The following is a 13,423-nucleotide window of genomic DNA, read 5'->3' as shown; positions in this document are numbered from 1 at the left end:
ATGGATTCTTCTTTGTTTTTACAATTTCTGAAGTTTATGTTCGACTTGTTTTTTTTATGTCTGAATTTATTTATTTTTTTAATCTCCAGAAAGAAACGCAAGAAGGGCTTCTAAATCCAGTCAGCGTTTTCATTGTCGACTCCTTCTCTTTCCAGACAAAGCTGTTGTGTGGATGTAGGCCATTGCGTCCTCCTAGCTACCATTGTGGACCACCTTAGCTGATCCCCTCCTCCTCCTCCTCCTCTTTCTCCCGTGGCTGTTCCCTGAAGTTACACCTACTCCACCTGCTCCCCCCTTCTCCTTCTCCGTCCTCCTCCCAGCCAGCTGACCCTGTGATGCCTCCCTCCTCGTGCTGTGGCTATCCGACGCAGTACACCCATCATCACCTCGCAGCCTTCCTCCTCACCTTCTTTAGGTAACCTGTTAGACCCGCAGCGCTCCCCCGGCCTTTTCGCAGATGGGTGTGGGTTATTTTAACCCGTTAAGACCTGACCTGACCTGACTATAGCCGACTTCTCAGTAGAGCCGGGCTGATGCCAGATTGTTGGGACTGATCCTGATTTTGGAGAGTCCAAGCCCTTCCGATTACCAATGTTTTGACCCATATGTTGTCAGAAGGTGCAACATCTTCTAATCGATTTGAAAAACTTTGATTAAAGTTTCGATTTGAGGAGATTTTAAAGTAAAAAGCTACTTTTGGGGGGGGGGGGGGGGGGGGTAGGATTATTTATTTTGTTGAAAATGTGACATCTAAAGACTAGGTCGACTGCTGCTAAACTGAAATGTACATTCAGAAGTCAGTTTATTTATTTACACCGCACTCGGTACACAGAAAATTCCCCAGTGTTGATTCATCCGTGGATTAAACAAGGGTCTATTTGTACTCTCTCTGAGTTAAATTAACACTGAGGATTTTACCGTGCAGCCGGTGGCGAGTTAATGTTTGACTGCAGTAGTTTAAGTATCATAAGTGTGAGCCCATATCAGACTTGCTTATCAGGAGAGTCTGATAAGAAAAGTAAAGTGAGGTCTGCAGCTGAGCCTTTTAAGAGACCGCACACTGTACACCTCAACAAAACCCCAACGTGGCGGTTTGGGTCGATGTTTGACCACTTCCAGCCATCCAGACCCGTCTAAGCCTTCAAGGCCTGAAGTCTGTACTTAGTTGCGTGCGTGCTATATATGCTATTCAAAAATAGCATATATTTCTTAAAAAACAATTAGCAATAATAGCCGATCTACAAGTTCACAAGGTGTCGCACACGGGATACGTTGTGAACTTGTAGATTGACGATTTTAGGCATTCTTTAGGGATTCTTTCTTTCTTTCTTTCTCCAACACATACACATACTGTACATGACAAATTGTGAACAAATAGACTAGTCTCTTTGACTACCGCTGCTGGTAAATGATAGGCGACTCATTTCAGAGCTGCAGTTACCGGACCCCTCAGAGTTAAAGTGAACGCTCAGGATTTTTGCGGTATTACTGTGTTTCTTCTCCTAATCCGCCTTTGTCCTTCTTGGTCCACCGGCTTTTACACTGCAAAGTGCCAAGTGGCAAAGACGGAGGCAAATAAACCACTTTGAGAACCCGTTTGTCCAGCCGGTCACACAAGACGGCCAACATCCTGCTCTCACTGTGAATAACCTCACCTCAACTTTACCCCCAAACCGTAAACATACACTGCAATGCATACGTAGCATCAGTGGTGGAAAGTAACTAAGTACATTTACTTAAGTACTGTACTTAAGTACAATTTTGAGGTATTTGTACTTTACTTGAGTATTTCCAATTTCCAATACTTTACTTAAAAAACTACATCTCAAGAGGCAAATATTGTACTTTTACTCCACTACAATTATTTGAAAACTTTAGTTACTAGTTACTTTTCAGATATAAACTATGATATAATGAAACATACATCAACCACTTTAGCCCTATTTTATACCTAGGCTATTTGAAAATAGCAGATCTACAAGCTCACAACGCGTCGCATCGCGACGCGTTGTGAGCTTGTAGATCGGCTATTTTCAAATATTTAGTACTTTTACTTTTGGTACTTTAAGTACATTTTGATGCCAATACTTTTGTATTTTTACTCAAGTAAATTTTTAATTCTGGACTTTTACTTGTAACAGAGTATTTTTATATTGCAGTATTGGTACTTTTACTTAAGTAAAGAATTTGAGTACTTTTTGAGGTTAGAATAGAGTATGGAACTGACTGTCTGTGTGCTATTGTGTAATACGTGTGAGCTCACTGCAGATCTATAATGGTTATCAGTAATTATGCATAAGCTTGTGTCTGTCTACCTAACAAAAGTGTGAACGGGATTGCTCACATTGTATTGATGACTGCACAGTAAAATCCTTAGTCAAATCTAAGTTCCATTTGTACCCTCTCAGAGTTAAATTTGACTGTGTATGCTGGTTCGTGTGAATATAATTTACGTGCAGGCTGCCAGGTTGTTGCTTTGCTGAGTTACTCTGTCTCTCTCTGTCTCTCTGCATATTTCTCTCTCTCTCTCTCTGTCTCTCTGTATATTTCTCTCTCTCTCTGTCTCTCTGCATATTTCTCTCTCTCTCTCTCTCTCTAGCTATGTGCTGCTGCACTCGTCCAGGAAGACGTTCAGTAATGTGAAAGTGAGCATCTCGGCCCAGTGGACCCCTTCCGTCCACAATGACAGCGTGGCCCCGTTCTCCCCGGGAGAGGTGACGTATTAGCAATAATCATCTGTACTGTATGTGACGCAACGCGAGGAGGACAAGAGAAGGTCACTTCCATTCCAGTGGGAATTGTTCCACTGGCGAAAAAAATATATAATTGCACTCCAAAGACTTTAGGGAATTTTTCTGTCGCTGCCAAAGAGGTACTGGTTTATTTCCCCCCCACCCTCCCCTACCCTGTAAGAGGTCATCTGTGGGTGGAATCACAATAGACCACTGTTAGATAGACTCCCCTCTCCTTCTGTGTTGAGTTACTGTACCGGTGGAAGTGGTTCAGAATATAATGGAGCCTATTGCTTGTAGTCTGTCAATATGCAGAGATCCATGGTATGTACGGTAGAGTATAACCAATACAACTGTGGTGGTTGTATTTGGTGTGTCCCTTCTATTGAGTCGTTTAGATCCTGTGGTTGGTTGGCTAAATCCACTGTACACCACTGTGGATTCACTAGTGGAGGGCTACGTCACGCTAGGGCATTCACAGAATAGTCGAATATTCGAATATTCGAATATCAAACCGACTATTCGACTATCAAACCACTATTCGACTATTCGAAGAAAAAAAAAAAAAAAAAAAAAGCATTTTTTTTTTTAAGATTTTTTTTTTAGTGGCTTTTCTAGAGCAGACATGCAGCTGTGAGCTCTGGTGTGACGTCAACTCGCATTCCTTGAGTCGAGTCATCAATGCAATTGAAAAAAAAAAAAACGTCACGCGCACGTGCACCCGCTCGCGCATACACACGCATGTGAGCGATCGCCGATTTGAATAACCTCTATATAGGCCTATTTATTAATCCACATTATATACTGTATAGAATGTTATTTTATTTACTTGCAGAATGGGGAGACATTATTGTTGTCATACCTTCCTTAACCTTGCAGACACCTCTGTAATTTCATTCATGAAACCATTATCCAAACGTTCTCTTTGGACTGCTTCAAAACATCTGACAGTATGCTTACACCTACAGTACTTAACAGTAAGGCTGCAACTAACGATTAATTCCATAATCGATGAATCGTCGATTATTTTATCCACCGCGCCCCACCTCCAGTACACCCCTGCGTAGGACCACTACTGGTTGACAAGCACCACTGCAAGTTCAAAGCGCTATATATATTCAGCAAATACAGAATTTCTGTCTTAGCTCAAGAGCAGAAATGTAGACACTCAGGGGGACCTGGGTTAGTGTTTCGGGTAGTAAATACAAGTTACGGATTTCAGCTTTAATTAGGCAAATTCAAACCACTAAAGCCCTATTTTATACTTTGTTATTCGACGATGTAGTGCGAAGATAGCCAATATAAAATCTCATTATGTTATGTTTGTTGGACTCTCCAGAATCAGGATCAGTCCCAACAATCTGGCATCACATTGTGAGTCATCTGTTCATCTCTTCGTCATTTACGTTCATGAAAATATATCTTAAAATATATTTTAATTGTAATTTCTGCTAAGCAGCAAGCTATTTATGCTTTGAATAGTTTGACTTACAGTAGGACAAACGGAGGTGAAAATGTGGGGGGCAACAGTCTGGCTTGAGAGACTATGGGCCCTATTTTGTATGTCTGTTTGGCCACTCAAAATAGCCAAACAGCATTGGCCACGTCTCCAGGTCTTCAGTCAAGTCCTAAGTACCTGGTACTTACAACGCACAAAATAGGACCCCATACCCGGTTAGATGGTTATTCTGATGTTTGTTCTGTGTGTCTCAGACATGGGAGGACAACCGTCTGTTTAAAGATGAAGAGGAGGCCACACTCTTCCTGGGAGCCCTGGACACCATATTCCTCTTCTCATATGCTGTGGTGAGTGACTGTACTGAACTGAACGTCATCATAACTGTAATCCACATGTGGTCAGTGGTGGAAAAAGTACTCAAATTCTTTACTTAAGTAAAAGTACCAATACTGCAAAATAAAAATTCTCTGTTACAAGTAAAAGTCCAGAATTAAAAATGTACTTGAGTAAAAGTACAAAAGTATTGGCATAAAAATGTACTTAAAGTACCAAAAGTAAAAGTACTAAAATGTTTGAAAATAGCAGATCTACAAGCTCACAACGCGTCGCGATGCGACGCGTTGTGAGCTTGTAGATCGGCTATTTTCAATAGGGTATAAAATAGGGCTAAAGTGGTTAATGTATGTTTAATAATATAATCATTTATATCTGAAAAGTAACTAGTAACTAAAGTTTTCAAATAAATGTAGTGGAGTAAAAGTACAATATTTGCCTCTGAGATGTAGTGGAGTAGAAGTAAAAGTATTGGAAATTGGAAATACTCAAGTAAAGTACAAATACCTCAAACTTGTACTTAAGTACAGTACTTAAGTAAATGTACTTAGTTACTTTCCACCACTGCATGTGGTGTATCATCTTATGGAAACCCATTTTACAATCTGGTAGCTGGAGTGGTTTTAGCTTTCCTTGGACCTCAGTGGTTTTTAGATTTGATGAGGATTTGAGTTGCTAAAACTGACGCTAGATCAGCAGTCTAGACATTCTCCACATGCTTCTATTGTGATGGAACTGGGTCAGAAGGTCAGCCTCTTATCTCTTATTATGCAGTGGGGGGGGTCACTGCACACAAGCATAGAATCTGTGATCTCTTACACCAGCGATTCCCAGCCTGTGGGCCGGGGCCTCATGGTGGGCGGTGAGGATATTGCAGGTGGGCCCCCAAATAATTGGCAAAACATTTAAGATTTTATTGGTAATAAAACATTAATTTAACAAAATTGAAGTAAAAAATGATAAAATCATGGTATGTCTTTCACTCAAACCTTAAAGAAATGTTTTCATTGTGATACAGATGAATAGGAACTTTATTTCAGACAGGGGTTACACAAAATGTCTTTTTACGTGTGCGGATTACATGGATTATCTAGAAGTAGCACTGTGTGTGTGTGTGGGTGTGTGTGTGGGTGCATTCACATCGGACACGACTATATTTTAGAGCGACGTGATTTGATATTAAGTCAATGTGAGGGGTGGTACGCGATGCTATTAAATCAGGAGTCAGTCTGTTCCTATCCACCCGTCTGCCAGAGAACCTTGCAGCTTACAATAGGAAATAAAAAATACACAGGCAAGATATCCTCACACATTTTAACCACATCAGGAGTAATGTCGAGTTGTAAGACAAACTGAAAATGTAGCAAAACCATGACATAAGTACCATGGGTAGATGTTTATCATAATATACTGTAGCAGCCGCCCTCATGGTTTCCTTCTCCATTTGTTGTCTTGTCCTTGATGTCACAGGGTCTGTACATAAGTGGCGTGATCGGGGACAGACTGAACCTGCGCTATGTGCTCTGCATCGGCCTGTGTGGCTCTGCTGTGGTGGTGAGTTACTGTGCACACACACACACACACACACACACACACACACACACACACACACACACACACACACACACACACACACACACACACACTTGTATTGTAACCTCTATTTGTCCAGGTGACCAAACACAGGTGGCTTTTCACATAATATAACAAGGCATTGTGTGTATGTGTGTGAATTTGAAACATTTCCACTTCCTTCAAGTGACATGGTCACAATGTTTTCAATGGATGTAATCAACATTTTAATTTCAAGTTTTACTTGCATTAGGGCCTCATTCAAATATTCATAATAAATGGGCGTTAGGCCACGGACCCACATTTCATACTTTTATTTAAAATCTCTGGGAGTCCAATCCACACAGTGTACAACTGGAGCCATTTGTACTCGGAGTTACAGACCTGTAAGTGCCCATTCAGTACCTGAACCTGACTAACAATCATGTAGCTGGGGACCCCTCTGGAACCCCATCAAGGACCCCTTGGGGTCCCCAGACCCCACTTTGAGAATCAGTGACAGAGCAGTTCCGGACCAGACCCCTTTTGAACTAATTTAGATTTTTCTCCAACACAAATCTTCTCTTCTGGGGGTCCCTGGCACAAAACCTTTTCAGATAGGGGGTCCGCAGCCAGATACATATCATTTTGAGGGTCCTTAGCACGAAAAAGTTAGAAAACTACTGATTTAGAACTCATTTGTAGAATCGGCCTCAGGTCTCAGTGGGTTAATAAATACATCTTTTTGGGTGTGTTTGCAGGAGTTTGTGTTTGGGACCCTGACAGAATGGCTCCATGTCTACAACGTCTACCTATACTGTGGTCTGTGGGTGCTCAACGGCCTGCTGCAGTCAGCCGTGTGGCCGTGCGTGGTGGCTGTGATGGGCAACTGGTTCGGCAAGGCCGGGTGAGTGTGGGACGTTGGATCAGTGTTTCCCAACCTGGGGGTCCGGGGCGGGGCACACCCCGGGTGGAGGTGCCGAAGGTCACAGGGGCTTTGTCTCTGTGGAGGTAGTCCAACATTTTTAACATGCTGCACAAAGTCATAACTTGCTTTCGTCCCTTTTCAACCTGGCATCCCTATTTTGGGTTAGGGATGGGACGATCATCGCTATTATCGTTTATCGTGACGCAAAACAATAATCGCATCGTGGAGATTTAAATTTATCGTGAAACGCTAGGATGAATTGGCTTTTGTTGAGCTGCAAATTCAGTACCACCCTCTATACTTGATAAAACGGACCTGTAAAGAACGCATTTGGTACGCTCTTATTTCACTCTATACAAATCGCAACATTTTGTGCTGGGGGTTAAAGAGGTTTAACAAAAGTGCCGTTTTAACCCTTTTAGACCTTAGGCCGATTCTTTTTTTTAACGAAAAACTTTATTTATTAAAAAAATAGTAAAAATGTATGTTGCTATATAAAACAACAACCCCAAAAGGGTTAAGCATATTTTGATAATCACAATACTATCGTTAATCGCAAGATTTTTTGCCACAATAATCGTAACTTTCATATCGTCCCATCCATATTTTGGGTATGTCATTATATTGTAAAAAATTGTTATAAAAAACGCAATTCTTCGCGACATGTTGTAAGCTTATAGATCTGCTATTTTTGCAATTCATCGTATGAGAAGTATATTGTGTATATGTGTCTGTGCATGTGTGGGGGATCTCAGTTTTTATCAGATTTGAGAAGGGCGACTCAAGTAAAACAGGTTTGGAAGGTCAAGAAAGAGATTACTTGGAGAAAAGATATGCAGAAAAGTACACGCTGCTCACAAAGATACACTGAATGTTTCTGAAACAACGGAATACAGAGATACTGTATTAGAACTGAGATATTAGCCAGATGATTGGAGGTTGCCAGATGATTGGAGGTTTCTGCTTACCGTATCTCGGTCTGGTGACATCTAAATGCAATGCACAGTAGGTTGCTAGAACAGTAGAGAAAACCTACTCTCACAAACCTACACCTAATGCTCTGAAAACCAATCATGATTCCGTCCCAATATGAAACACCATCACCCTAAAGACTTTCAATTGGTTATGCAATGTAGTTGTTTTGTTGTTTTTTTCTCATGTCACCAGAGGTTTCAGTAGAGCTGTCTGATCGCCTGGTTATATTGAGATATTGATACATATTAACACAACATTAAACCCTATATAGTTTGCCATACTGTACGACATAAATAAGTCAAATTTGTTACCTATCTACCGTATCTAGCTTGCTGCTTAGCAGAAATGGAAATTCTATTTTCATTATATAAAGTATATATTTTCATCAAGGAAAATGACAAACAGATGACAGTTACAGTCTCTGTAGCATTCGAAGATTGTGAAAGAGTTGTCTGGTTTCAGAGACCAGACAAGCCCTCAAGTTATTGAAAATCTGCCCAAAATAGGTTCACCAGGGTTAATATTGTGTTTAAAATGGATAATGTAAAGTGCAGAAATTACCAAATGACCCACGATTTTGTAGCTCGGAGTGGAGAGTTTGCTTCAGTTTAGCAAGTTTATGTCATGTGAGATACCGTAGATGAGAACTCTGTATAATGGAGAATGCCTGCTGTAAACTCAAGGGAATGGCTCAAGGCCCCGTTTTGGGCTTTCAACCATTCCCTTTAATCTCAGAAGGGCTTGTACTTAAACACAACCACTTCATTCTCTTTGACATTGCAGGAAAAGATATGTGAGCGAGGGCTGAGTGTGTGTTTACCAAATTGCAGGTTAATAATCTATCCAACATCTGACCTTACAACATGTCATGACCCTAATCTAGAAATACATTCACACCAGGACACACGCACACACACACACACACACACACACGCACACACGCACGCGCGCAGACACACGCACACGCACCCATGCTGAATCATATCCATTCATGCCAGGCTGCAGCCAAAACACAGGCACCATTCAGGGGCCTGAGTCACAGAATGTGTTTTTTTTGGCAGTTGGATGACTTGTAAACATCAGTTGGGATTTTAATAGCAAGAGTTAGACATTCTGTTCCAGAATGTGATATGTGCCAATTTCAACAAACCTGACATGATTGCACAGTTTCAACAAACGATGGATGGTCCTCTTTTGAAGGATCGAAGAGGTAATTTAGGTCTAATTGACTCTGGGCCTGGTGTAACGATGGCACGTTTACAGACCACATAAGCCACCTGTATTTAATGATGAACTTGTTTTTGAACAAACAATAAAATACATTCGACATCCATTTGGTCTTGCAGGCGAGGCTTCATATTTGGGCTGTGGAGCGCGTGCGCCTCTGTGGGGAACATCCTGGGAGCCTTCCTGGCATCCAGCGTGCTCAAGTACGGATACGAGGTGAGGCGCGCGCACACACACACACACACACACACTTAACTGGTGCATGATGTGTAAGCTGGTGGTTCTCAAAGGGGTCCTTGAAGGGGTTCCAGGGGGTCCCCTTGCGGGTCCATTTGGTTCCATTTGTACTCTCTCGGAGTTAGATTAACATTGATTTTACAGTGTATGTTTTGGCCCCAGAGATAAAAATGCCATCAAATGGGGGTCCATCGCCTACTAATGCATATAAAATAAAAGCTTGTAGATCTGCTATTTTTTGTAGATCTGCTATTTATTTTTTTAATCGTGAAAACGTGTGCAAATCTTTGAATATATATATATATATATATCTTTTTAAAGCGAACATTTGTAACTCAAATCTTTGCTTCTTCGGGGTCCCTGGTATGAAATATTTTGAGATGGGGGTCCGTGGCCAAATGCATTTAATTTTGGGGGCCCTTGACAATTATGATAAAGTTTGAGCACCACTGATATTATAGCAACATAAGTTTTTCAGAAAAAAATTATTTAGAAGACATTTGTATTTTGATAGCTAAAGTACAAAAGTATATGCTAACTGGTTGTGGTTGTGTTCAGTATGCCTTTCTAGTGACGTCTGTGGTGCAGTTTGCTGGCGGCGTGGTCGTGTTCTTTGGTCTGCTCACCTCCCCCAAAGAAGTTGGTAAGTGTCCCAACAAGCTTCTTGGATAGCGATTACCTTACCCATCATTTGAATGTGTGTTGTAAGCAGTGGTGGAAAAAGTTCTCAAATGTTTTACTTAAGTAAAAGTATCAATACTACTATGTAGAACTACTCCGTTACAAAAGTCCGGAATTCAAAATGTACTTGAGTAACAGTACAAAAGTATTGGTATCAAAATGTACTTAAAGTACCAAAAGTAAAAGTACTAAAATGTTTGAAAATAGCAGATCTACGAGCTCACAACGCGTCGCGATGCGACACGTTGTGAGCTTGTAGATCGGCTATTTTCAAATAGCCTATGTATAAAATAGGGCTGAAGTGGTTAATGTATGTTTTAAAATATAATAATGTATATCTGCAAAGTAACTAGTAACTAAAGTTTTTAAATAATTGTAGTGGAGTAAAAGTACAATATTTGCCTCTGAGATGTAGTGGAGTAGAAGTAAAAGAACAGAAAATTGGAAATACTCCAGTAAAGTAAAAATACCTCGAAATTGTACTTAAGTACAGTACTTGAGTAAATGTACTTAGTTACTTTACACCACTGGTTGTAAGATACGTGTTGACTGCATTGCAGGCTTGCAGATCTGCTACTTTTGATACTTTTGATGTGAGTATGATCAAGTAGTAGGGCATTAATTTATGAAAAAACACAAACAGTAAAAATATGTAGATAAGAGGATTCTGCCCGACAGCAACGATATGTTAATACAATAAAACATGTACAGTGGTTGGAGGTGGTCTTCCTACTCTTCCATTGAGACATTTAGACCTTGCTGTCTGTCTGGTAGGACACCTACTGGTGGACAAGTAGTACTACTGGTCTCAATGAGAGTGAGTTCACGCACAACAGTAAACCTTTTCTCTTGGGTCTGTTCCATAGAATTATATATAATAAAACTCAATTACATGTAATAATACATTATGGAGTTATTTAACTCTATTATATAGAATTGTATATTATAGAGTTTGCATGCCTTTCATTATTTTGCAGAGGAATGGGTGTTTAAAATAGTTCACCCTGTAGCTATAGGCAGTGATTCTCAACCTTTTTCATTTCAAGGACCCCCCGTTTGATATGCATATTAGGCCACAGACCACCATTTGATAAGATCTTTTTTATCTCTGGGGACCCCAATATACGTACAGCACACTATACAAATGGACCAAATGATGACTCTCAGAGTTACAGAACCGTTAAATAGCAGTCATTTAGCTGGGGACCCCCTGGAACCCCCTCAAGGACCCCTGGGGGTCACCGGACCCCCACGCTGAGAATCGGTGGTGTAGAACAGTGGTTCCCAAACGTTTTAGCTCGAGACATAGACATTTGATGTCTCCCCGGGACCCAAACTAGTGAAACTAGCCGACTACAAGCTCACAACGCATCGCGACGCATTGTGAGCCTGTAGATCTGCTATTGTCACATTTTTTTTTATTTTTTTATGAATGTTAATTGAAAATGTATGAAATTCTTCTGAAATGTCTTGTTAAAGGGCAAGACCACTTTGGTAGAGGTTTGGGTTGTGTAGTTACCTTGCCATGATGTAACTCCAAAAGGTGGACAAGAAATCGAAAATAATTGCTCCATTGATTAGAAATTGATAATTCAAAATATGCTCTTCATTGACTTACATTGTACGGTAAAACAGCTCTCAAAGTCACTCTTTTACCCCATAAACGAATGCAAACAAAGTTGATTCAGACAATATAGAACATCACCAAACCCAGTACTGTTTATTTAAAAAAAATTAATGTCAACTTCCTGATGATTTTACCATTTTTATTAAGAAGAAAACCCGGACTGGATCCGCGGATCCGGATTGGGATCTTCAAATAGTAAAATCAACAGGAAGTTCACATTTTTATAAAAAAAAAAAACCGTACTGGGTTTGATGATGTTCTATATTGTCTGAATCAACTTTGTTTGTGTTCGTTTACGTACTAAAAGAGTGACTTTGAGAGCTGTTTTACCGTACAATGTAAGTCAATGAGGAGCATATTTTGAATTATCAATTTCTAATCAATGGAGCAATTATTTTTGATTTCTTGTCCACCTTTGGAGTTACATCATGGCAAGGTAACTACACAACCCAAACCTCTACCAAAGTGGTCTTACCCTTTAATTAATTTACTTTAAAAAGATCTTCAGAAATAAACAAAAGTTTACTCACGACCCGTAAAATTGGGTCCCGACCCAGTGTTTGGGAAACACTGGTGTAGAAAGTCTTGTTCCCAGAGATTGTATTGAACATGGCTGCTCTCTGTGTGTCTCTCTCTCTCTCTCTCTCTCTCTGTCTCTCTCTCCATGTTGCGTCTCTCCGTCAGGTCTGAGTTTGGAGGAGGAGCCGTGTGTGCGGCGGGTGGAGACGGACACGGACAGCCACCGCCCTCTGATGAGTGACGAGGAGGAGGAGGAGGAGGAGGAGGGGGGGGGGGGAGGAGGAGGTGGAGGTGTGTAACGGAGGCTACTACTCCATCCAGGAACAGGACGAGCCGCCGCCCCGTCCTCCTCCCGCCCCCATCGGGTTCTGCCAGGCCTTCTGCCTGCCCGGCGTCCTACCCGTGAGTCCATGTTGTCTTGACCGTGATGGAAGAACTCATCTCTGTTCAATGTACAGTTATAGGGCTGGGATCCTTTAGGATTTTAAAGATTCCCTCTAAACATCATAAAATGTGTGTCTCTCTAAACGAATCATTCAGAAGCAGGTTTAAGAATTTATTTAAAAAGACAAAAAAATTGAATATCTTTTTCATAATTGACTAAAGTCTGATTAAGCACTTTGTTGTACAAAAATGTATAAAATAGCCGATCTACAGGCTCACAGCATGTCACATTGCGATGCGTTGTGGTGCTTGTAGATTGGCTATTTAATAATCATTCCCTAATCTTAATCATGGCAAAAGTTTTAAATAATCGTGATATTGATTTGAACCGCCCGCCCGTCCGACTCGAGGCCGGGTAAAGCACTCCCAGGGGTCGTCAGTGACATGGGTGCCGAGTTTAAAGTCGGTCGGACGGACGGTGCTCAAGATAGGTGAACTACAGACACACATTTCTAGTAGGATGAGTCACCCCCCCTCAGTCTCCTTCCTGCCGTCATATTTTGTGAGCATATTTGGTCTCTCTCATTCAGTACCAGATGTACCAATCTTTTAACCACTTATTTTATACTTTGGCTATTCGAAAATACAGCCGACCTACGAGCTGCAACGTGTTGTGAGCTTGTAGATCTGCTATTTTCAATGATGTTGCAAACACTTGTCTGGGCATGCCTGTAATGACATGCCCAAAATATGAACACCAGAAAGTGGTT

At 41.0% G+C, this 13,423-nt stretch overlaps 1 protein-coding gene across 1 annotated transcript in view; it reads left to right on the top strand.

The window, feature by feature from the left end:
* Positions 1 to 13,423, top strand: part of slc37a3 (solute carrier family 37 member 3) — a 28,516-nt gene that overhangs the window by 2,246 nt on the left and 12,847 nt on the right. Inside the window, 9 exon segments of the mRNA XM_080421674.1 lie at positions 156 to 415; positions 2,600 to 2,714; positions 4,446 to 4,538; positions 5,995 to 6,078; positions 6,837 to 6,982; positions 9,325 to 9,421; positions 10,001 to 10,085; positions 12,435 to 12,534; positions 12,536 to 12,671. Of these exon segments, the coding sequence (XP_080277800.1) occupies positions 336 to 415; positions 2,600 to 2,714; positions 4,446 to 4,538; positions 5,995 to 6,078; positions 6,837 to 6,982; positions 9,325 to 9,421; positions 10,001 to 10,085; positions 12,435 to 12,534; positions 12,536 to 12,671 (936 nt within the window). The 5' untranslated portion in view covers positions 156 to 335.

This window comes from Gymnoscopelus braueri (assembly GCF_963280865.1).
Source record: "Gymnoscopelus braueri genome assembly, chromosome: 23".
Taxonomy (NCBI): domain Eukaryota; kingdom Metazoa; phylum Chordata; class Actinopteri; order Myctophiformes; family Myctophidae; genus Gymnoscopelus; species Gymnoscopelus braueri.
The sequence above is the reverse complement of the archived record's forward strand: the minus strand, read 5'-3'. Positions and strand labels throughout refer to the sequence as shown.